Raw genomic sequence first — 26328 nt, forward strand, 5'->3', positions numbered from 1 at the left:
CATGCATTGTTAAGTACATCGCAAATGGATAACTTGAGTAATTCCTGTACGTTTTAATTTAAAATAATATTTACTTAGAAAAATAATAAAAATCATAATTATAAATTAATCATTATATATTATGCATCACTCAAATTTTACGAGTAAATTAATTGCAGCTAAAAAATTGAATATACAGGTAAGGTAATAAAAAATTTCACGATGCTTTAACAAATAATCTCGTAAAATGATATGAACAAAAATTCTGTACAATGTTTCGATTTTTTGTCGTGCGATTTATAACCATAAATAGACATCCACGGGCGTAACAGAGAGGTCGCATACTCGTTAGAAACCATATGCCGCTGTTTAAGGCTATAATTCCAGATCACGAGAGACATTTGCTCTTTCCCAAGATAGCTCAAGTGAAAAACTTAAGCTACTCGCGTACGTACGAGTTTAAAATAGGAGAGTGGACGCGGCGGGATACCTCTTTCATTGCGCGCCATTCGAGAAAACGGTCATTAGCATTGAATCGTGCAATAAATTACGGCCATGATACGGCAATCGCGAACCCTAAAGTAATCTCCCTCCTTCGCCGTGGCGTAAATCAGTCCCTGGCTAATGCGGCGTCGCAATAACGTACGGATACGTGAGTACGCGAATATTTACGGGAACATTTAATTAAACAGCCATCCCTGCTTGGCCAAAATGCCGGATGTTCACAAGATCTCGAGAGGATCTTGTGAGAATCCTACATGCAAATATTGGTAACGCGCACGACATCATCTTCTCCCTCGTTCTCCCATATCTCTTCTCCCTCTCTTTTTCTTTTACATTTCGCCCTTCATGGAAGGATTTCGTATCTTTTTTTTTCCAAGCCGGCCAATTAGGTTGCCGAGCGACGGTGCATTGCGCGGCGATAGGATGATCGAGCGGCCCGATCGTATCAGCGCTCGCGTGCCAGGATCACGGTCAGGACACTCGATAGCTCGATAAGTAATGCACCTTGATAGGATGACAGAGGATACACGCTCTAAAAGAGCGAGACGGGGGGAAAGAGAGAGAAGGCGAGAAACGAGATCGAGTAGAAGAAGCGCGCTACCAGTTGGTTCCTCTGGAAGTATGGACGATGCTATCGGGACGAGGTATCGAGACCGGCAATGAGTGTTCCTCTACGAAACGAATGGAACGTGGCTCATCCGCGAGGCAAAAGGAACCACGTGTCCAGCGGCGTATGCGCCGCGGTAAATGGTCGATAAATCGCCGCTCGATCTGCCTATAATTCCGTGGCATGCGAGATAACGGTGAGCGCCATAAGGTACAGACACCGCTGCTCGTTAGTTTCGGAACATGCGATAACAAGGTTGCGCCGATTCGCATTTACGGTCGAACCCGCGACAAGCCATGGAGCTGCTTGCACCGGAGTGAGATTAAGACTAAGCCTAATTAGGCAAATTTGGTACCATCTCTTTTTACGTTTCTGCGATAACTATTAAGAGATTGAATAACTGATAACATGAAATTAATTCAATCAAGCTGTTTGTATTGGTATTCCAATTAAATAATTTTTTCATAAAGCATGGTATAAAGACACATTATTATTATTATTATTCAAGCCTTATTATTGTTATACAAATGATATTTAAACTAATTTGACTTTCTTAGTTATTTCTTGTCATCAAAAATTGGTCTTCGTCCTTCCATTTATTTGACCTGACGGTTTCCGCTAATTGTACACGATTGCCGAATTACACACCTGTTTTCGCCTGCATGTAGATCCTAATTAAGCGTAGGTCAAAGGTCGCGAGCGAGGGTGACCAAACGAACCACCACAGATTCACCGGCGTCCATGTGACCGGCGTCGCTACCGATTACCGAGAGAGAATCCAGCTGGCTGCGCTTTGTGCCAGGATGTCGTTTGATCTTCGACCACGTGGCACGGTGGGGTGACTACGAAGCGCGGTGTACGAGCCGGGGTCGTTGCGGCTAATTGCCAGCTCAGCGACCACGTCAATGAAATCTGCACTTCCACATCGCGTCGACGAGAAATCGAAGGCAGCCCGAAGGGAGCAAGGGGAAAAGTGGAGACAGGGAGCTCTGCTCCCTCGCTACACGGCTCTCATGATCGCAACACCGACCGAGATCTTCGTACGGCGGATATTATATTGGATGCACTGCTAATTGGCTTTAAAGAGAACGAGTCAGCGAGGAGACAACCTGATAATCAATGCCATAAATATTTCGATTCAAGAATCCGTCTATGTCCGTTTCATTTTTTGCCTATATTTGAATGGTGGAAAGGAGCTGCGTGTATATGTAGATGAGTAATAGATTTTAAAGATATGAATGCACATGAAAGCTATCTTGCTTGAAGGAACAAGCACATCGTACTATAATTGAAGAAATATTGAAAAAATGAAGATTGTCGAGCTCTCTTAGCATTTTAATATCGATATTCACATTTATTTTCGCGTGAAAAGGAATAATTTACAAAATTTTATCTTATAATTGATAACGTGCAAAAAGGTGATATTCATCTCTTCATCTTGCTAGCAACGGTTATCGTCAATGAAATAATATCAATGGCATCCTTTACACTACCTGTGCAAGTCAGAATCCGTGGAAAGATGTAAAGAAGAGAGGGGATGAGAGTAGGCGGACGGCAGTTTGTGTAAGGGTGGAAGATAAGCCTCAATTATGCCGATTGACTCCTCCAAGTGATGTTAGGTAGGGGAATTTCGCTCCTCCTACTTGTCCCGTCACGTGATCTCAGACAACCTTCCTTCCTTCCTGCCTGTTTTCCTTCCTTTCGATCTAGACCTAGAGGGTAAGATCCTTCGGGAGTAGGAAAATGCGCGCCGAGGTATCTTGAGACGCGAAAGTGATTCGTCTGTTCGTACGATAATGAAGCGAGATATGCACGTCAAGACATTCGAATGTACGGGAAATTGCATTCGTTTCGATTAATCATAAAGATGCTAAAGATGCGAGGAGAATATTTAAATGAATATCATATCTTCCATTCAACAATTGAACGAAATTCAATAGCAATAGGCTATGTACTAAATAATTCAAAATTTAATACTAATTAAAAGATGCCGACTATATAAAAATAATGTTTACTCAATTGGGCAACTCAAGTAAAAACAAACTTTTTTTTTATTCGCTGTCTTTCTATTTTTCTGTAATTGATTTTCTTATAATTTGAAGTAAAAGATTCTTCCATTTGCCAATGAAAAATGTTATAAAATGCAGCTAATGATAGAAAATAATAAATAATAGTCAACACAATACAGTCGTGTATTTATAACTATAAATCGGGATGTAGAACTATGTAAAAGACCAAATAGAGAAAATAAATATCTCGCGCTACACACGATAAACATCCTAAGCAAAAAAAATTTAAGCTGTGAATGCCAATATACCTGTTGGCTCAAGGGGAAGCATTTTCGAACTGTTCGGACTATCTGTTGAGAGAGTAAGACGAAGTCACACCGAAAGTGAGAAAAAGATGGAAGTGGAAGAAAAAGGGGAAAAGAGAAATGCAGGTGCGGTCTATGGTCAACGCATTTTTCCATCTTCCTCCTTCTCGCGCGCATTCTACCTCCATTATTTCCTCTCTTTCCATCGCGGCCTCTCATCGTCAGGTCGTCCTTGTCTAGGTGGTTCTGTTCGTCTCCTCGTCCCTCGCACCGAATCTCGGGGTGGTGGCCGATGGTGGTGGTGGTCGTGTCCGGATGGTGGTGGCTATGGTGGGGAGGGTAGTTGGTTCCTTCGTGCCTATACTACTCCCTATCTTTCCTTTCTCTCCCTATGGGAGGGCGAGGAGGGCCCCCGTAGCCGCGCACTGCGCACCGAGTTCATCATAGACAGAGCGATCTCCCTGACAGCTCCTCGTCGGTCTTGAACAGAGGCGGAATCATCCAGATTCTGTCTATCTCTCCGGCTCTACGGTAGCGCGGTGTCGGTGTCGGCGAACGTAGGAGAGAGAAAAGTACGGGGATAACGAAAAGTGCGTGACCTTCTCTGCGTTCCTCCGATCGGGCAACTCGTCACTCGATCGCCACACTCGTTTCTCAATTCATTGTGCACTCAGACGCTCGCGAAACTTCTTTACTATTTTCCCTCTGTCTCATCTGCGGCTTTTCGCACAAACGGCCCTCTCTTTGATCGTACCCTTCCCTCGTACGTGAATCTTTTCACCCCGCAAACGCGAGCCGATCAAACGCATTAACACCTCTACTCCTTGGAGTCTCTCACAAAACGGATTCTCCTCTTTTCCTCCCCTCCCATCCGACCCTCCACGTTTTCCTCTTCCGCAATCCTCAAAGCCTCGCCTCGGCTCTGTCGTCACCGTCGTCGCACTGTGCGTGACGATCGCGGGAAGTTTGCTATTTGACTGTTTGCACGAGCGAAGCGAGAGATAGGCGCGGTTACGAGGGAGAGAGGCAGAGGAAACCACGGTGGAAGAAGAAGAGGCGGTGATTGAAGAGAAAGAGGAAGAAGGACCTGTAGCCGGGAGACGGGGAAGGGGAGGGAGAGATGGTCCGCGTGTGGGAGGAGTAGGAGGATCCAGAGGGCAACTTTTCTTTTATTTGAGCTTGACACTTCGCCGCGAGCGCACATACACCGGAAGTACCGAGTAAGTCATCACAAGCCCTTCTCTCTCTCCTTCTGCCCAACACATCGAAAGATCGACTGATTTGCCTGGATCTCGTATTACCGACGGAAGAGAGCGAAAGAAGAGGAGGAATTAACATATTCGGAGGGTGAAAGAACGACACGATGTTACCGGATCTTCGGATAGATTTTGCCGAGAAGGGTATCGTGATCTACGACTTCGGGGTGCAAATCGGATGAAGCGATTGTCCAAAGGCGAGCTATGTTGACGTACTCATTCAGCGCCGAAGAGAATGCCAAAGACAAGAATAAAGCCGGTGCAACGACGACTGTAGTGATAGTGACCTCACCGTATACCTCGACGAAACTTGGAGAACGCTAAGTTACGCTAAGATTTTTCGTTCTCGGAGGTATTTTTCACCTCGATAGTATTTTTCCTCCAAAGATAAGTGTATCAAACAAAATTCAACGAAGTCGCCTCAAAGATTTCACGTCGTTCTCGACGACAAACGCAACGGAGACGCGTAAGTGGTTCATCAAAGGATAGCGAAGCGTGATTACACGTCGAGAAACGAACCTCGTCATTCAGCGAGCAAGCGAGCCGACGCAATAAGCTGCTACGAGAGCACAGAATCGAGACACGTATACGCTCGATGATTCGCCCGATCGCCGCGGAATATTATTGTCCCGGGGTAGTTTTCAAAACGCACCCTCGAAGCAGCAAAACTGGGAGCACTCGAATCGTACGGAACGTCAAAGGAGAAGCGCCGGTGCCCGGGGCGAGGAGGAGTTCTCGACGCGTGCCAGGCTGCTGATCACAGGCACCGCGGCGAAAAGAGTAGGAGAGGGACCGGAGAGTACAGGGAGAGAGAGAAAGAAAGAGAAAGGCGAACGCGGAGAGAGCGAGGGAGAAAGAGCGAGGAAAGAGGAGAAAGAGAAAGGGAGATAAAGAACGGGAGCAGCCTCAGCATCATCTCGAACGAAGGGGTCCTTCCGTTCGGGTGCTAGGGGTGTGCAACCCTGGACGAAGGGTCGCACTCAATTCTTTTAAAGTGGGCAAACCGCGCAAAGAAGAGAAGACGTCCTCGGGGCGATGACAGGATGCCTCCGTCTCGTACAGGACGTGCATACGAGGGACCGCCGTCCAGGATCGCCACCAGGATCGGCCCCACCGTCGCTCTGCTGCTGATTCTCCTCGAGCATCGCCGGTGAGCATCTCTATGATCTAATGATTGAGGAAACCTCCTCAATTTATTCTAATGTCTTCAAAATGTTTGTAAAAACATCAATGCTAGCGAAAACAAAATCATAGCATGTATAAGTATTTTTCGGTTTCATATTTTTTAGAAATTTACATTTCTATTTCAGTTCTTTTATTTGTTATATTTTATTTCATATAAGTTATATTTCTCACAAGTTGTCAGTTAATAGTATAGAAAAAATTTCGTGTTTTTTAATCATGTTCGTTCTAATTATAATTATAATTACCAGAGTAATGTATCACACATTTACTAAATCTATCGGCGTTATAAAAATCAATGTGATAAAAATCATCTTATCATGTCTAGTATAGAGATAGAAAAAATAGTTTTTAGCAGATGTCTTCCATTTTTAACTAAAAAATATCTTGCCGTAATATATTTGCGCCTTCAGATATAAAATTTGAAATATAATTTATCTGATTTTATCTGTGTGATTAAAATACAGCATCGCGCACAGGACGTCTCTTGCACATATCAAATTTGCAAAATAACTATCGAAGTATATGCCATTCTAAACGCCACTCTTAAATTATGCAACTACGTGTTCATTACATGTTCGTTGTTCGCTGTACCATAGCTAATCTGTTTTCGCCTAAGCATCTTATCCGCCTTTCGTGATTGACTAACAATTCACGTCTCTACAATCCTTGAAGTATCCTTCTCTCATTCTCCTCGTCTTCCTTCTCCCCCCTCACTTCGCACTTCAGCGTTGCTGTGAAAACACTCTTCCGGAGAGCTCGTTCTCTCCCCCCCCCCCCCGTATTTCGATCCACACGATACTCCGATGCGCTGCGATGCACCATAATGCAGACGTCAAAACGTCACTCTCGCACCGCTTTGTCCGTCCGCTGCGACGGAGCGCTACAAATCGCGAACTCGCTCACGAAATGCACGTTGTCCACCCCGCGATGGAAAGTACACGACAATGTCACAGGACAACCGAGGAGAAGCTGCAGCCGGGCAACGGGCTCGCCGTGTCTAATCTCGCCGAGAAAAATTTACGAGCGCGGTAGCACGACCGGCTTCTTCGCCCTCTTTTTTTCACGGTGCATCTCCTGCACTTCTGACGCATCTCTTCTCTTGACTCTCTCTCTCTCTCTCTCTCTCTCTCTCTCTCTCTCTCTCTTTCTGTCTCTGCGGAAAGAATCCGTCAGTAGGGTGTGCTTCTTCGACCCGGCGGTCGTATCGACGGTTCCATGGACGGTGCACAATGACGAAGTGCAAATAGACCGTTCCAACCGAGCTCCGCATCACGAAGAATGAATCCCGCTGCGATCTTTATTATATAGCTCTCCATAATACTAATCACGCCTTGTGCACCAGGATCGTCCTGAACGAATCTTTTTTTTCGCGAAAAGCATACCGGTGAGGCGACGATTCTCCAAACAATGCGAACTCGCAAATTGAAAAATATATTGCTTTAATACGGCTTCGAAAGAGATGTGCAAATGCACATACAAAATATTGAAGAAAATTGCTTAGTTTATTTATTAAGAAATTCTGCAACTCATCGTTGCAAGAATGGTAGGTAATCTCAAGTGTCAAACGGCAAGTGCACAAAGGTTTAGATAAAATTATCAGCTGAGAAACGCTGCTTGTTTTTAAGAACTCCTCGGTGCGCATATTTTATATTAATAACATTATCATAGTAATATTTTCTCTCATTAATTTATACAACACTCAAGATTCTCATCATGAAGTCGTTACGTTGATAAACAACAAGATTGCCGCTTGGTAAACCTTATAAAGCTTTCAATCACAAACGCTATAATCATAAAATCCAGTATCGCGCGTATAAAAGTGCCAAGTAATTAATTTTATAATCGCGGAGTTTCGTGATACTACGTTCCCCGCGTTTGTTCGACGTCCCGTGTAGTATCGTACCCGATAATCGCCGGTGATTCGCCGCAGGTTCTCGAAAATATATACACACGAACGATACTTCGTCAACGGTGACGGCTTCAATAGGCCTCTTCTCTGAGAGACCCACATGCGGCTTCTTGTAAATAATTACGCCTAGCATCCGGGAACAGAACGTGAGGCTCGCTCGTGTGAGTAGATCCACGTGTATATCTACGTGCACTTATGCGAGCCGGACTTGCAGGAAGGCATTGAATTACGGTTCTGATGATATAATAGTCAATAAACTGGTTCGCGCGCGTCATTAACGTCTTGACACTCGTGCAAGCGGCTTTCCCTGATATACGCCGCACATTTTTCACGTAACGCGAATAAATCGTGACGAGAAAATACGTGATAACAGAATTTGATATGCTATTTCAAATCTTATAGTACTGATAGAATTCATTGAAGATTCAGCTTTAAACTTTAAAATATTTTTCTATAATCTAATAAGATTTTTTTTTTCAATGACAGGGACTCGACAAACACAATTCACGTAGTTAATTAGATAATTAACATAACGTAAAACGTGAACATACGTATTGACAGCTTCCAAGATTGAAAGTTTTATTTCAGATGAGACTGGAGCTAATTGTTAGTTGTTACATTTAACATATTTCTAGAATAAAAAATAACTGTATGAGAAATATGATATTGTCTCGGAAATATTACATCAGTAATTCAGTAATTGTTTTTGGAATGCGTAACATATTTTTCAAAATAAATAATTTTTATCATTTTTTATATAACAAACAACAAATAAAATATATCATCTATGATACAATATTTCTAAATCTATTCGTTATACATTGCAGTTTGTAATATTTCTTTAAAATTTTTACTTCGTAACATAAAATTTTCATTTATAATCTCTCTTAAAAGATTTCTTCTTAATTATAATCTTAATTACAATATGTGACAGAGCGGAACCAATTATGACAGCTTCTCAGTTGTAAGGAAAAGTTTATTGCATTTATGTTTATTATATTTTATATTTCTAATAAAGATATATATAAAAAATAGAAATTATGTTTCTCCAGTCTTTGTTAATAAATCAATGTTTTTTAATATGTTTTATTTTTTTTTATTTTGTATAATTTTGTATAATTTTGTATAATTAATAAAAAATTAAAAAGTTGATCACATTTATGTTTATCATATATAATGTTTATGATATATGTAAGTATATATTTCCATTATTCGAGAGTTTAAAAAATGTTTATTTAAGCCATTAATAAAAGTAGGTATTACCTTTACATATCTTTTTTATTTATTTAAAAGAACTTACAACTGTTATAACTTATGTCATAGATAAAGTAGGTTATTACAAGTGTCGTGTCTTCTAATATTTTTATTAATATGAGATAAATAAATTATAACTTTACATTTAAGAAATATTTGTAATGTAGTATAAAATACAGCTTTTGATAAAAAATAAATCTCTTTGCAATATTTCCAATTCATAGGTTGACTACAAAAAATTACTTAAAAAGTGTAGCCCTGGTTTCCTCGACACTGATTTAAATTTAAATAATGTAATTTACAAGATCAATTATGACCAAATATTAGTTTTAGATGAGATATATGATTGAAAATTGAAGAAATCCTTCTAAGATAATATGCGACAGTTTGAATAATATTATAATTCGCGATTATACATGTGTGTGTACCACTCGTGGTTTCAAATGATATCATTTTCAAGGAATTCATATTATCGAAGAGAAGATAGCGGAATCCCAAATGTTTATTAACAAATGAACAAATCATAACGCGAGTGCCCTATGAGATCGCAAGTAATTGACGAACTAGATGAGAATACAGTTTTATCGTCAAGTTACAGACCCATTATTTACGCGCTAGATATACCATTTACAGAACGTAATTCGCGGCCTATCGCATTCCCGACAATGTACTCGCCGCGAAATCGATTTACTCTCATAAGATCGAGGGAAGAGCGAGGCACCACGATATCTACCGCAGGTGTTCTCGCGGGTCGGATCGTGAAAAAAAAAGCGACTTCTCTCTTCCCACTGGGTATATCCCATTAGACGCGAAATTCCGTGCCGTGTTCCTCTCTCATCTCCGCGAGCAGGACGATGGGGGGAGGGGGAGGAATTAAATAAAACACGTGCATCCCCGCGTTGTCGCCATCTTGGATTCTTCTGCGACCCCTTAGATTATTGCAAAAATGCGAGACACGCGCTCGCGTATCTCGTCTCCGATTTGCCCATCGGATTCCCGTGAGATCGGGCACCCGAAGCGAAGCGAAACTATAACGGTCGCTGGTAAAAGCGCAACGTCGATCATTTGTGCAATAAACCGATCTTACTGATGCGTTGTAATTATTACTTTAGCCTTTAAATACAACTTTGAATGCACGTAACTCTTAATCGAGAGCTTGGTATTTCTCATAAAATAAAGAATCTTTAATTTATTTAATCGATGCTGTGTGCGTAAATAAACGATTATCAATATTTGTTAACACTTCACAATTATGATCGACGATTTCGTATAAAAGTATTCAATCTTTTACTGCAAGTAGAATTTTTTGTGGTCTTATTCGCTTGAAAAATATTATCTAAAATTTGTTTCATATCTATAAACGCAGGTAGAAGGAATTATCACAAGAGCCTCACTAACGAGCGACATCACTCATTTTTATCACTTATTTTTATCACTCATTTTTATCACTTATTTTTATCACACACATTCGAGGGTCGATATGAAAGTAATTTGCCTCCTATTTTTTTTTCTTTCGAATCTAACGCAATAAAAAATTTTGTGTTTCACTGAATTGTTACTTGAAGTCTCTAGTTGCATTATGTTCTTCTTCTTCTTCTTAAGCTTGTTGGCTCACATTCCCTTCTGGGATAGAATCGGCCATTATTCCATTCGGTGATAATTTATACAAAATCGGCCCGATAAATAAAAAACGGTTGGTTCTTGGAAACATGCAAAGGCGGTTGATTGCATCAGCAATCAATCCTCAAAAATTTTTTTCAGGATAAACACGTTTACGGTCTCGACGAGACTCTTGTTGCATTATGTTGAGTGACGTTGTGATCAGTTACATGACTGTGTCACACGAGCAGTTCAAACTGGTGTGTGTTTTAGATATGCGTACCAAACAAGAGCAGTGATTAAATTTCTTATCTTTCCGTAAAAGAAATAAGTTCCAATGGCTACGTTCAGCGGAGAAACCAGCTCAATGAGCGTACAAGATTCTTTATTACGATTGGTTTCTACACATGGATCCAGGGAAGAACTAAAGGCAAGGAATTTTAAAAGTCATTTTAAAAAATCACTGATTGCACTGAGTTGTTTTTTTTTGCTGAACGCAGCCATTGAAATCCGTTCGCATCTCAGAAATGTTCATGATAACACCATTTCTGAAATGTAAATGGATTTCAATAGGACTCATTTCTTCCACAGCAAGAAATTCAATCACTGCTCTTGTCTGTTATGCATCGTACATTTGAAACACACACAGTTTGAACTGCTCGTGTGACACACTCACGTAACTGATCACAACTCAATATAGCGCAATCAGAGACTTCAAGTAACAACTCAGTGAAAAGCAAAATTTTCTATAACACCAGATTCGAAAGAAAAAAATTAGGAGGCATTACTTTCGTACCGACCCTCGTATACGTAAGAGACGTATTCGAAGAGATGATTTTCTCGATAGATAAAAAAATCTGTGCAATAACTATAAACTATATTGTAATAATTGCACCGATTAGTAAACAAAGTTTTGCAGTTTCAACGAAACGATCGCTTTGAGAAATTCAATGGAATAATTGCCTTACGTACTCGGCTCGTTTCTTATTCGCGAAGTGAGACGCATACTCGAGCGCCGGCGAAGCCGAGAGGTAGCGAAAGGAATCCCTTGATACAATCCAACTTCCTCCGCAGGTACGCAGTGTCTTCCGTAATTTGTTGGAGGAGTTAAGATCATTAATCTGCTTTCGGTAGATCATCAATAGCGCGAAAGATAGCAGCGGTGCAACGGTGTACCGGTAATGGGAGCTCTCAATAACCTCCACGACCCTAAAATCCCGCGCCCCCTCCCCCTTCTCTACGTCCTTCTTTCCCACACTACGTAGCGTCGCGCCTTTTTTACCTTTTCTTCTTATTACTGCCCATTCTCCCCTCGTCCTCTCCTTCCTCCATCCTCCGCCGAGTTTGCTGTCGCCGACTTCTTCGTCTTACTCCTCTTTCTTCGTTCACACGGGTGCTATACACAGCTTTTACTTTAGAAGAAGCTCGTCCGCTAATTTGTACCCGCAGATAACCGAGCGACCCACGAAGAGCCTTGCACCCGCCCATGACATCCTGCAGGACCCTACGACTCCACCGAGAACCCCCTCCGAGGAAAAAATAAACCGCTCCGAGACGCTGCGAGCAGATTAATGATCGTGAGGAAGGCTATGGCGATTTTTTTCGCGCTGTTGGGCCAATCTTGCGAGTCCCAATGATCGTTGATAGGAAACTTTGACCATATGTTCACGTTTTAATGACCTACGTTAATTGTTTCCAAGTTATTCTGCACTGATATCAGTTGTTCTATTATACGTGTTACGAAAAAATTTTAACACACATTTGCCGCATTTAATTTTTATCATTTTAAATAATTCTAACAACAGATTACTACATAAGGAAATGGACTAATTTTATAGTAAAGTAATAATCTTTGCTTCAGTATAACATGAAAGTTACAAAAATGAAGATGCACATTCTACTGTTATTCTTTTTATAAGAATGATAATTTATCAAAGATTTTAAAGTATATTTACGTTTCCGAAACTTAAAAATTTCGAAAAGTCAACGATAAAGTAGACCGGGGCACGTTGTCACACGGGGCACGTTGTCACATCGGCTTTATTTAAAAAACTAATAACCAGAGGGCAGCACCCGTCATTCCCAAAACGTGTTAGTGTATGCCCATCTTTGGTGTGTTTACAGTGTTGAGATTGCTCCAGCCGTGTTGACGTAAAATCAACTTGAAAGTTTTTTGCGACCGTAAGTAAAATTTTATTGTCTAATATTCAACGTACTGGACATGAAGCTTATGTTTTTTCAGAATAGACCTTTATATTATCTTAAAGTAGGGGAGACCGGGGCTAAAAGGTTAGTTTTTTTTCGGTGCCGATTTTTAACAACAAAATAAATAATTTTAGTTAATTGTGGTATACCACTGTAAAGAGTGAACCTTTAGCTACAAAATTTATATAGGAAATTTTTGTCTACGTCGCTTTGTTTAACCGGTATAGAGCAAAAACGACAACGGTGGAAAAATTGAAATCTCAAAAATGCCGGGGTTTAAACGTCACACTGCATTTTCAATACATATACGTACATCTAATCCTGAAAAATAATAGGATACATTTTAATAATTGTTTTTTAAGAGAAAAATATAAAAATTTATTTAAAATTTTTATGCGAAACATTATTAAAAAATAGTTACGAGGGTTCCTCTTTCCGCAGAAGTCACTCGCCCGACTTGTTTTACTCCTCGACGTCCGATGACTCTATTTGGTGTCTGAACGGTTGTAATTCCCGTCTCATCCATATTCCATATGCAATGAGCCTGGAAATGCCCGGAAATGCCTTGGAAAAGCATCTGGACTGCTTACTGACCGATTAGCCCCAAACACAAGTTTCAAGTTTGATCGCCCACGAAATATTAGACATCAACGATAATGAAAAAACTACACTGGATTCGTGTTCAGCATGCATTACTCTTTATAATCACGTACCTCGAGATTTGGAGAGCAAATATTATTGCAGATATTACAAAATTTCCATGCGCAGAAAATGTAACTTTCACCTTCCGAAAACACGTTTGCCCTCGTAAAAATCATAATACGGCAGGTAACCTGCCGAAACTCCGTTGGTCACATGGGTACCATAAGCAGCGTTTACAATGTTAATAGCGAGTTCACACAATATACAGGTTCCGAGATATTTGATTTGACGCTTCAACCCCGTTGACCTTTTAGCCACGGTCTCCCCTATGTACTTTTACCTACCGCGTGCAATACCTAACCTTATGAATATCTCAAACGTGTCGGCCATGAGGCTGTTTGGAGTAAAAAAATGCCCTCGGGGCACGTTGTCACGAATTTTAATGTCATAGGTGCAATTGGGATATGATGCGCTCCTACAAACGGAAAACTGCGAGAGCCGCAGTAGTCGATCTAGAAGTAATTCGTCTTGCTGTTAACGATCAATAAGTTGCGCATTCGAGTGGAATTCTTGTATTTAGATTAAGACGAAAACTTCGTGCTTTTTGTACTTTTTTGAAATAAAATAAATGTTTCTGTGAAGGATTTTACTTTTTTACATTGCAGCGCACTATAATATATTGATATTTACGTTGAATACAGTTTGGATAACATTTTGCATGCAATTACATTTGATGTGACAACGTGCCCCGGTCACGGGGCACGTTGTCACAAGCGACCTGTCGTTATTTATTGTTATGTAACAACTGTAGAGTAACAATCACACAAAATTCGATACTGTCCAATTGAAGCTGAGGGTTCACTCGAAATTTTGGCATATTACAGTACTCTCAAATATTGAATGTAAAAAATACAAAAAATATTGAAAAAAATGTGTGACAACGTGCCCCGGTCTACCCTAATCTAAAAAAAATGCAGCCCGAAATAATAGTAGGTTAATCCAATGGAATTTAATAAAACAAATTCATTTTATGACTTACTATTTACTAACTGTAAATACGTCTGACAGGCAATAAAAAAGCTGTAAAAAAAGTTTTAACGATTTGTCTAGCCTTTTGATAGAGCACGTGGTAACAGAAAACGACTCTCGCAGCGACAAACGGAGCAAACGAAACAACCCTCCTTTCTCTCTCTCTCTCTCTCTCTCTCTCTCTCTCTCTCTCTCTCTCTCTCTCTCTCTCTCTCTCTCTCTCTCTCTCTCTCTCTCTCTCTCTCTCTCTCTCTCTCTCTTTCTCTCTCTCTCTCTCAACGGATCGACGCACGCTTTCGAATACACGCGACCCAGACTGTGTATGGAACACGCACGCATGTGCACGTTTGGCTTCTGCCGTTCCTTTTTTTCACCTCGAAATTAATTAACACCCGGTACGCCGTAATACGCGGCCATTAGGCAGCAGCCGTCGCTTAAGATAGCGCTTTAAGAGCTCCTCTTCCAAGAGATGGATGCCGTTATCGCGACCGAACGGTGGATGAGAACAGGACAGGACGGAGGGTAAACCGGGGGGGGGGGGAGGGAGTGGAAGGGAACCGAACGCGCGGACCCTTTTCCTCTGCCGTCTCTCCTTCGTACGGGGCGCGCGATGGCAGAAACAGACGACAAGATAGAAACGGTTTTTATCGGCTCTTTGAGAACGTTCGCACCTCTTGACCTCGGCCTCGTAAAACCGAAGGAAAGCGGACGCTCGCGTGCGGTGCACGCGTGCGCAAAAGTGCCCGCTGTGCAGCCGCGCGCGACCGTAAAACCGGTGCTCCAGACCGCCGCGATTAGTGCTGGGACCGTACAGATTCGAAGATGCAAGCCGGCCTCTCGATATTCAATGCCCTCGCACAAGCATTTCCATTAACATTCCGTGTGTGAAATTTAGAAATCGCCGCTTAAAACAAACATCGGTACTGCTGTCCATTTAAACGTCAATTAAATGGATAGTTTTGCTAAAAGCTATCGCTATTAAGTAATACACAAATAGGATATTAAATAGAAATAAACAGTTAAAAAAGTACCGTGATAATTTTTAAAAATTCTTTGCAGGCGAAGATAAAATTCCGTAAGTAATCAAAAAGATCAAATATCGAATAGTTCGTTTCAGAAATGAGTCTACCTTCTATTCATGCTGATCATACAATAAAACATCGATTTATTTTCTAGTATCTCAATACCGATGATTATCCATAGTGCAATTGCTTGCACACCGTTATCAGCAAAGAACTCAACGATAATCAGTTTCGCGAGTTTAACCAGGTGGCGAGCTTGACCGGCTGCTTCCCTGCTTCCGCACGTCGTCACTAATTACACTCGACACATGCTAAACTAATATGTACGTTCGCAACTGAGAAGAGAAGTAACGGCGATGAAAAGACTGTGATGCGAGTTCTAATCTGGCAGTAAATACTTATATAGCTTATCAAGTATCACACACTTTCGTTTTTGTCAATTTCTACAAAGATATTATAATTTTCACCAAGATTTAACGATATTGAAACGCTACATTCAACTTCAACTTAATTAACGAATCATTAAAATTAAGATCGAAGATTTCGCAAAAATCTGTGACAAATTGGATCATAATTTATGATCCAACGTACAAAGCACTTTCTTCCGCGATATATTCCAGGAAAGACACGAAGTCCGTGTTCTTAATTGATAGTCGGAAGAACGAAGTTGCCAGAGATTAAAAAAATATGATAACGTTTCTTTAATTGATAACTGATCCATGAACGGTCCATGTTCACGATCGGGAATTCGATAATTGAGAACAGGGGAAGATAAATAGGGTGAGAGTACCAAGAGAACGATGAAAGAAAATCATGATACCATGAGCACGAAGAATGCCTTTTAGTTTTAATTGTATTTTTTCTTTATTTCAAGATTATTCAAATTAATCAAACTCATAATGAAAAAATTATATGCCTCACTATATATATATATATATATATATATATATATATATATATAATTGAATTGAATTTGATAGAAACTGCTAAGATTTTAGATGTTATTTGCATACTTTCCTATTTTTTAAAGTGGTTTGAGCGATATTTTGGTCATACTGCCCCACCCTTGAATGTAAATGAAAATCGCCATACGGCATCCAAAAATTGAGTTTTCGACGGAAATTTTGAGATCTCGCAAAGCATTTTATCTTCAAAAATAAAATGTGCAGAGGGGTGGCTATTTTGAGAAAGAATGCCCCATATATATATAATATATTATATACATATATAAAAACATGGCATAATTAATTTCGGATTACGCGCGAAATCCGTAATCCGAAATTAATTATGCCATGTTTTTAAATAGATAACTTTAAAATAACGTAGACACATTATGCACAATGTGCGATTTTTGCATTAAGCATAAAGACGGAAAAAGATCGTATTTATTTCGTCATATGTTTTCCAGCTCATCTAATCTCGATTAAAAAGAAGAAACCTGCTCTAATTTTACGTATTTAATCATCGCATGATCTAGTATCTTAACGATAATTGCTTATGGCAATCGAAGAAATTAATCACGCGTCAATTATCATTTTGCTACCTTTTTCCAGCGCAACTTGCTTAATGAGCAATTCCGTGGACAATTGGGTAAGTGGCAGCACTGTCATCTGCAACGGCATTCCAGGATTGACGAAAGAGCAACGCGAGCTTTGCCACAGAAATCCCGATGTTACTGTAGCCGCGATGAAGGGACTGCAACTGGCCATATCCGAGTGTCAACATCAGTTCACGTGGCACAGGTGGAACTGCTCGTCTCTCACACCCAGCAGCAGAACTCAACAGAGCAGCGTTCTTCTTCAACGAGGTACTAATTGTAAGAATACTTAACGAGCGAGATTATCTGATCAGATCTGAATCTCGTGATTAATAATCTACCTGCTCGCTAATGGCGTATTAATGTTTCCTGGATCATTAAATTCGTCTCGGTTCGCGCTATAAATACAAATGAACGAAATATAAGACTCCATTAAGAAACTAAAATGGCTGTTAAAATTATGTGAAAAATAGTGCGCAGCTGAAAGTTTTTATGCCGCGAATACTGTAGTTTCCTCGAAACAATGTAATTTCACAGACAAATTTCTTAGATAATTTTTAGAGTATATAAAAGAAGTTAAACCATTCTGTACCTATAATAAATAATTATTACAAACAAATGTAAATTCGTTTTGCTTATTAATGGAGAGACAAAGAATAAACTATTACAAATTCAACCATCAACGACACTTGTTATAATAAAACATTTTGTTATTTTTAAAATATGAAATATAGATATTATTATCATCTGTTGCAAACATAACAGCTATAAAAAGTATAACCTTTACACGCGTATATTCGAGACGTACAGTACGTAAATTGTACAGAACATTGCACGCTAAATAACCGAATATAAACCGGAAAATTCCACGGTGGTATTTCGCATCTACCAACAAAAGTTTTGGGCGATTTCTCATCGTGTAATCGCTGCATACGGGTTTCTCGGACAAAGTGGAATCTTTTACGACGTCGTTGACGGGACGGCGTAAGCGAGGCGAGGCAAGACGACGACGTTTCCTTAAATCAAAGCGCACGGCGCGTAACCTACCCGCGGCAGAAGACCCCGAAAACCTGTCCCAATTCCATAAGAAGAACCCTGCCCCCACGGTCGGCCTATTCCGGTGTGACATATAAATTCGTCGTGGCGCGTACGTGCGCCGCAAGAGGAAACATATATCGTGTCGGACGAATGCGCGAGAGCGCGACATCGGGCGCACCTGACCTGAAAGCTTAAGCTCGTCCGCGGACCCGGGGGCCCCCGCTTCTCCCATCTCCGGCCCCTCGTTATCTGCCTCCGTGGATCGGTATACGCCTTTTCTTGCTCGCGAGACAGAAGAAGGTGTCGATTCCACGACTTTTTCGGGAGTTATGTAAAGCGGGGCCCGTCCGACCGATCGTAGAATTCTAACAAGATCTTCGAAGCTTACTCTTTTACGAATGTAATTCCCTTTTTCGCGGTTCGCGCAATAGCTCAGCAAATCGTCTTTGTTCCCATCACGTTAATTCTGTACGGTTTTGTCGCAACGTGTTTAATACGTAACACGTTTTACGTCGTGGAAGACACACGTTGTTTTTCATTAAATTCTACAAAGCTGCGTCACTCGCACAAGTCGCACAAATGTGTTCACACACAACAAGAACTTCCTCGTCTTACTGTGAGGCCAAGCGTGGGTAAGAGATTCGCGATTCGCCGGATTATCCGTAACATTGGCAACAACCGTTCTACCATTATTAGATTTTGGTTTTCCAGTCAGAAGGCAATAGCTTCCGAGAAGACTTGGTACCTTACCCAGGCGCGACTAACAACCACTGTCCCTTTTTAAGATATCGATGGCCAGGTGGAGAGATGGTCTGCGATCATTTGAGAAATCCACCGTGTCAAATTTGGGCCTCGGGTCCGGGCATCTCGAGAAGAGCCGTTCATAGCTCAAGTCACTCAGACACGGTTCTTTTGCCCTCTCTCGTTGCTCTCAACGCTACCCTGGCTTCCCCCCTATCCCGGCTTCTCTCACCTATCGTCACGATTTCGTCGGACTTCAGCAAAACGACTTAATGTATTATGAAAAGTACACGGAACCGATCTTCGACCGCTCCGGCCCACACAAGAAGACCGGACCGGCTGTCGCGTTGCCCATACCGACACGATGCTCCACAACGACTGGATTTATAGATATAAATATGAAAACGTCAAAATGAAGGCTCTTTTTTTCTATATTTTTAAGACCATTGATTTAGATTACTCTTTTTGAACAATAAATTCTAATGTCGAGGAATTTCATAAAAATAAGTACGTGATCAATGTGGAACTCATTAAATTTTCGTTATAAAAAACAAAGATAAAGATCAGTCTAGATATTACCTATAAAACAACCGACTGATTCTCCTTCTATATTAATTAAAAAGTCACTGAGCATCCGCAGAAGTAATAAATACTTCTTACCCGAAACGAAGAAAAATGATCTCATTAATTACACAAACTCGTTGCATTTTGATTTATATTTTAGAGGCATAAAGGACACTAGTATTCTTACACGAATCTGTCGAGCGTACTTCTATTAATGTTTATTTCTACCAACGTAGATTAGCTTTAATCTTGACTTAACTTACTTTTTATCTTTTCTTAGTTCTGAAAATTAAAAGAAGATAAAAAGTATGTTAAACCGAGTTTAAAGTTAATTTACGTTGGTAGAAACATGAATCATCTAAATAGCGATTCAATTACATAAAGGCTTCGACAACGCAGTGGAATTGTTAATAGTTTACAATTAATAATTATGCAATAATTTACAAAATAACAATTTTTGTATTAATCGTCTTGTCTTGGTGAAATATTAACGAATTACAGTAGCAAAGTAATAACGGCTTTCAATTAATTAATTATCTTATATTTTGTCAAGTGCACAACAATAACAAGCTTAATAAATAGAGACTTTAATGTTTCATATCAATATTTGTAAAATATTTATTATATTTGTGGATATTTTACTTATATTTAAAATCTAGATCGTAATATTTACATTGGCAATAGCCAAGTTAAAATTAGAGTGAAGATAAAACGGAAAAATAAAAGAGAAGTTTTTCGTTAATTGAACGAACTCGTTGAACTCTATTTAATTTGATATGTCTTCGAATGAGCTGTTCGCAAAGGACACGTGTGTCCTCGCGGGGACCTCCCCCAAGCACTATCTATTGAGTTATCTAAGTAGCGATTTGAACCTGACACGCGGGAGTAAGCGGGCAAGGTCTGCGTACCATTCGTCACTACGTGCCGCACCAAGGCTGCCGCGACGAGAAGGGAGCAGAAATCGCTGCGCGCGTTCCTCGAGATTCTTCCCTATCTTCCACTCCGGGTTCTCCACTGTCCGGTGAGAGGAGAGACGTACAACTACCCGCGGAGGATTTATTACGCGCTCCCTCCGTCCCTCTCGCTGTCGAGAAACAACGACGGTCTTGCGGCACGGTAGCTATCTGCATTATAAAACAGTTGCTGCCAATAGCCGTATATAGCGAAAGAGCTTCTAACTATCTCTCCCACTGTAAGACCACATAAAGGGCCCTCTCGTTCCGTCTCATTCCACCGCGACGAGCGACGTGCGCTTCTCGGCGTCGAAACTAGCATTCTGGGCGTCGCGGCGCGTCGGGTCGTGATCTATATGCGCGCCGAAAACTAGTTGATCCATTCTGGTTCTCATCCCCAACGTTTCTATCGACTTGGAAAATCTCAAAGAAACGCTTTGATCCGTGACGACCTTCAGGATTCACGGTGAAGTCTCTTTAACATCGTGGGATGCGGTCAACGAATAGCGACGTAATCAGCTGCCAGCTGTCCGATTGCCTTCTACGACGAGCAACGATCAAATGGATCCATTTTGTCAAGTGATCTAGTAACAGTTGTCATTGATATTCATAGCTTATAGGTTATTATAATGGAACAATTTAATTCATTACTATTTCTCACTTTTCTAATTTTCTAATTTTCTAATTTTTCATGACTATTGTAAAATTGTTCAGATAAGTCCCGAATAGATTTTTCAACGCGATGAAGAAAGATAATGTAAGCATGAGAAAAAGAAAGAGAATCATTCTATCTTGTATTTCAAGCTCAAAGACAGGTATGCGTCGTATCATTTATAAGTTGACAACAGTTTCGAACGGCTGTCCGTCAATCGAGTCTGAACGATGTCTTGGAGATTCTGGGAGACCTTGAAGGCCCACAGAAAAACTGCATTTGACATTAATTATCACAGTGAACCAATAACTAACTCTTTGAAATACTGTCATCTAACTTTCATTTTGTATTCGTTCGTATTTTCTATTTCTCTAAATACTATGAGAATACGCGCAATATAATTTTTGTAGTATAATGTTTTATTTCGATCTCTCGAATTTACACCTGCTTATAACATAATATATATTTCAAAATATTTCACTAAAAGGTCGAAAAGTTAAAAATTATAAAAATTATGTTATAATTAAAAATATGTTATTGAAAATTAAACCATTATTAAATTATTACTGAAAATTGAATTATTATTAAAAGTTAGACATCTCCAAGCTATCATGTTGTTGCTATTAAAGTTAAAAGATATCTCTCGCGGCGTTTCGCGATTTCCGCGTGGAATCGGGCGAGAAATCGCGATTTGTCCGCAGATCTCTCTCGCGAGAACGGAGTTTGGCATCGCATTGCTTCAGGCACCCCGTCGCGAGATCGTTTATACATGCGGACAGTGGATGCCCGCCGGCCGCCGCTGCTGATGGCCGCACTTTGTTTTGACGGACGGCTGAATAATCTACCTCTGAACTGCGCCTGATGGCTGTCTGTCTGTCGGCCCATCGTTTCGTTCTGTCCCGAACTCGCTACCGAAGTTCCTTCTACGGAAACTCGGCTTCCCCGGTGTCCCGCTGTTTCATGATCTCTGCCTTTTATCCCTCGAGAGGAGAGGAGAGGCCAAACGCGATATCGCAGCTCTGTGTGTATATTGTCCACGTCGTGTTCGTCGGTGTCATTGACGACGATCAGCAATTTGCTAACGGAGACAACTGAGATACGGGTATCTTCCCGATGCCTCGATGCATCCTATCTCAACTACTTACCTAATAATCTCGATTTCTATTGTATCACCACGTTAGTTCTACCATTTATATCGAAAGATCAACGCAACATATAATGTACGATAAACTAAATAAACCTATTGTACATTTGCGGTCGTAAAATTTAATCACAATGAAAACATAAACCTCCACATTTTTATCTAGAAAACATACCAAAAGAGACAAGAACCTTAAAAGATAGAACACCTTGTATATTAATTCAACGGATAAATCACAGAAGGATTGATTAGCTTTTTGACATCTTCGACAAAACAGGAAATGGAATAAAAAGCAATGGCCGCCTATCGATCACATCCTGTTACAGGCTATAGAGAGACGGCGTTCGCCTACGCGATTTCGGCAGCTGGCGTGGCTCATAACGTGGCTCGTGCCTGCAGCATGGGCCGCTTGCTTCCCTGCAGCTGCGATCCTTCGAGCTACAGGGATAAAACGTCGACGAATACCGGGGACGTCCAATGGAAGTGGGGTGGTTGCTCTCACAACCTCGAATACGGCATGGAGTTCTCGAGACAGTTCCTAGACACGCGGGAGAAAGCTGGCGACATACAGTCTACGGTGAATCTACACAACAATCAAGCCGGTCGTCTGGTAAGCACTGCTTTCGCAACTTGGACATTAAACTCTGGATATGAGCATATTCATATCAACGAGGAAATAGAGAGAAAGAAGAAATATTACGCGTCTCACAGTTTCTTTTTATAATCTAAATATTTTTATCTTATACATTTCGATATTGCACATGTTAAAATGTATTAGAGAGAAAAGCATGGCGTGAATAAAATATATTTTAATTTGAGGAACGTATGACGAATTGGTGTTCTTACATAATCTTTAGCTTTGAAAAAATACGAAATTTTAAAATTTGAAATGTATGTACATACAACTCATATGTACTTGTGAATTTAAGATACACTTATGTATATGCATCTTCTGTGATTAATGCAGCTTACATAATTAAATTAGAGGAAATTGCTAATTATTCAACTATTCAGTTCTTTGGTTGCTTTAACTTTTCATTCATGTCTTTCGCTCTTGTAAAATTTCTTCTGGCGATATTTTACTTAATATACCACTCGTTTTATAGATAAGCTACATGTGCGCAAACATTAAACGATCCTACTGACAGAGAAAGCTTGAGCTACATTTTAACATAAGTTATTACAACGAGATTATCGTCTTCTTATAGCAGTCTCTCCGTGTATCCCACGATAAACGATGCGCCATCTTAAAGCAGGCGCGCGCAAGAAATGTACCGTTAAATCGGTCGGTGGGGAATCCCAGAGAGGAAGCGAATTCGCAATCGCGTGCCTCGTCCGTCCGCGAATAATGTAGCGCGCACGCCGTCGTGGTCGTGCGTGGGTCCGTGAGAGAGCTTCAAATTATCCTGCGCGTGATTCGCCTCTCTTCGTCCTTTCTTCATTGTTCTGTCTTTCCTCCGACTTTTACTTTTTACCGATGCGCGGTCGTCTTCCTTCTCTCCCATCGCTGCGATAAAAGAGCGAAAAAGAAGCCAGAGAGAAAGATGAACGGAGAGAGGCGGATTGTAAAAGAGAAAGCGAGAGAGAGAGAGAGAGAGAGAGAGAGGGAGGGGGGAAAAGGAGGTGAGAGGCCGATTCTTCTCCTCTCCTTCATGAACCTCTCCACGCTCGCTCTCTCGCCTCGACGTTATTAAGACGAAGCCCCGGGCTGGACCACCCAGCCGTAGACTCATTAACTGTTTTGTATGCGACACCTCTTTGTTTAAAAGAAACTGGGCCCTCCTCTCGCCCCCCTCTCCGCCTCTCTTACCCTCTTGACCGCTCTGCGCACCCCGCTTGTCCGAACAACTCGTACCTGTTTGTACAGCGTGTTAGAACCGGCGTTTTTCAGCCGACGTCACAACGGCGGCATCGCGGATATCGCAATCGCGAGGGAAGGATTCGATTCCACCCGCCTTGTCCGCTGGACCGAAGGTCCCCGCACGAAAAAGAGATCCCGACCGTGGCAGGCGCAAATGAAAAAGTCGATCGACCGTTTTGTACAAAGTCAACCGACGTGAAAGCGAACTTTTTAGCGCAACTTTTGTCGCTCAGAACAATCGATATACAAAGTGTTCTTCAAGTTGAGTGCGGTTGACCGCGGTTTCTTTTCGTAGATTCTTAAACCAATTTGGAATTGATTTAGATTTTATTCAACAAACATGTGGAGTTTCTGAATAATAAGCGATGTATATAAAAAATGTAGAAGTTTTCAGGGAAGTTCATTTGATGAGATATTAAAACCATTATTTTTCTTTCGTAAATTTAATAACGACAGTAAATAATAATCTTTTTGGAAAAAATTTGAACTTATATATCTAAAAAGAAGTATTTTACATAATTAATATTTTATGTAATTAATGTTATTTTATTTGTGACGCGAAATAAAGCGAAAGACCGACTATCATATTCTTAATCCTGATTTTATTTTGTATGACTAATCATTCCGACATAATTACAGGCGTTGGCGAACAACATGCAGATACGCTGCAAGTGCCACGGCATGTCCGGGTCGTGTGAAGTGAAAACCTGCTGGAAAATCGTCCCGGATTTCCGGGTGATCGGCAAAACCCTGAAGGACCGTTTCAGGAACGCCGTATTGGTGACGCAGAGCAATCTGGGCGAAGTGATACCGTCGAACAGGATTCGCGGATCGCGTCGGAAGCAAAAGCAAAAGAAGCATCGCGGGGGCGGCGGCCGCAAGCGAAAACTCCGGGATCTTCCCAAACAGCTCTACTACTACCAGAAATCGCCGAATTTCTGCGAGCGGGACCCAACGATCGATATCGCTGGCACCGCGGGTCGTAGATGCAACAAGACCAGCACCGGCGGCGACGGATGCGCTAGTCTGTGTTGCGGCAGAGGCTACAACGTGGTGCGACAGCGGCGAACGGAGCGGTGCAGATGCAAGTTTCACTGGTGCTGCTACGTACAATGTCAGAATTGCACGGTGGAGGAGTGGATCACGGTTTGCAAATGAGGTGGAATGTGGAATGAGGAAACGAAAAACAAAATATGAAAGTCCAAGACTGACGGAAAGCGAATTTCTTTTCTTCCCTTCCGCGATCGAGTCGACGAGAAAGATAAAGTGACACATCGTTGGTTCGATAAGAGAAGAAATTCGCTCCGGACATGCGTCGAAGATGCGCGCGCGACGAGGCTATTTGGTCACAAAAATCAATCAAGAGACACATAAGGAAGATTAATAATACGATTCTTATTGGAACCAGGATTATCAGGCACAAATTTCTCCTGGACTATTACGATATCGGAGTACTTATCTGCTAACCTTGAATCTCTGCGAATCTCTGCGAATGTACTAGGAAGGTAATAATCTTTGTTAGCAAAATTAAATCGATTTCTACGAAGACCAAAGAGTCTTTAAACGCGATGATAATTATTGTAATTATAATTGAACAATGCAATTTTTTACTCGTCAACATATTCGTCCTGTTTAAAAATAGTCTTTATGATAGAGCAGTGTATTGATTGCACTTTTTCGAAAATTTATCTTAATTCTCATTGAGAAAGTAAATTTTTATGCGGGATTTCTATGTTATCGAAAAGTCCAATCTTGGATTATGCGTAAGTAATTCTTGATGTAGCAAAAAGTCACGCGAAACTGACTGACATAAATCGTGTTCTACTAAACGTCGATTACGGAAATTATACTTCGACTTACCAATCAGCTACGAACGATTGGATTGAGTAACGAAGAAACATGAATCAATCGCAAAGGTCCAATCGCATTAGAAGAGATCTTGCGCAAGCAAAAACTATTCCGTAATGGCGTGAGTAATATAAAATGATCCATAGGCTAAGTAAACTTATAATTTATTTATAACAACGCTCTATTTAATTCATATTTAATTTTATAACTTCTATGTGAACTGTAAAACCTCCAGCACAGTATTATTAGACGAAAGACGTGTCCTGTTTGACGGACACAATTGTACACAATTTAATAATGCGCGTACAATAAAGAGAGTTCCTTCAAACAATACCCCCTATTGTATCCATTTTCAGGTGTCTCGTCGAATTATTATGGCAGTTCATCCGAATAACATTTTTATCTTTAGAAACATCTTTAGTTACTTCTTTCTGATTGCCTCCGAATCAGCGAAATGTCTTTTGTTTTAAGACTATTAGGTATAACTA

General features: G+C 40.8%; 1 protein-coding gene across 1 annotated transcript; it reads left to right on the forward strand.

The window, feature by feature from the left end:
- The first annotated feature begins 3923 nt into the window (after positions 1-3923).
- On the forward strand, positions 3924-26173 carry Wnt10 (Wnt oncogene analog 10). Its single transcript, XM_071722756.1, has 4 exons — positions 3924-5810; positions 17059-17312; positions 22458-22741; positions 24632-26173. Exons 1-4 carry the CDS (start codon positions 5704-5706, stop codon positions 25148-25150), a joined length of 1164 nt encoding a protein of 387 aa, XP_071578857.1. The 5' UTR covers positions 3924-5703; the 3' UTR covers positions 25151-26173.
- The last annotated feature ends 155 nt before the right edge of the window (positions 26174-26328 follow it).

The sequence above is a fragment of the Temnothorax nylanderi genome, unplaced genomic scaffold, assembly GCF_030848795.1.
Source record: "Temnothorax nylanderi isolate EJ_2023f unplaced genomic scaffold, tnyl_v1.0 TNYL_tig0519_pilon, whole genome shotgun sequence".
Lineage (NCBI taxonomy): Eukaryota > Metazoa > Arthropoda > Insecta > Hymenoptera > Formicidae > Temnothorax > Temnothorax nylanderi.

Bases quoted from the DNA above. Each gene is read 5' to 3' on its own strand.
- Wnt10 (XM_071722756.1), top strand. From the start codon at position 5,704: ATGCCTCCGTCTCGTACAGGACGTGCATACGAGGGACCGCCGTCCAGG. The intron at 5,811-17,058 runs GTGAGCATCTCT...ACCTTTTTCCAG, and splicing joins ATTCTCCTCGAGCATCGCCG to CGCAACTTGCTTAATGAGCA. The intron at 17,313-22,457 runs GTACTAATTGTA...ATCCTGTTACAG, and splicing joins CAGCGTTCTTCTTCAACGAG to GCTATAGAGAGACGGCGTTC.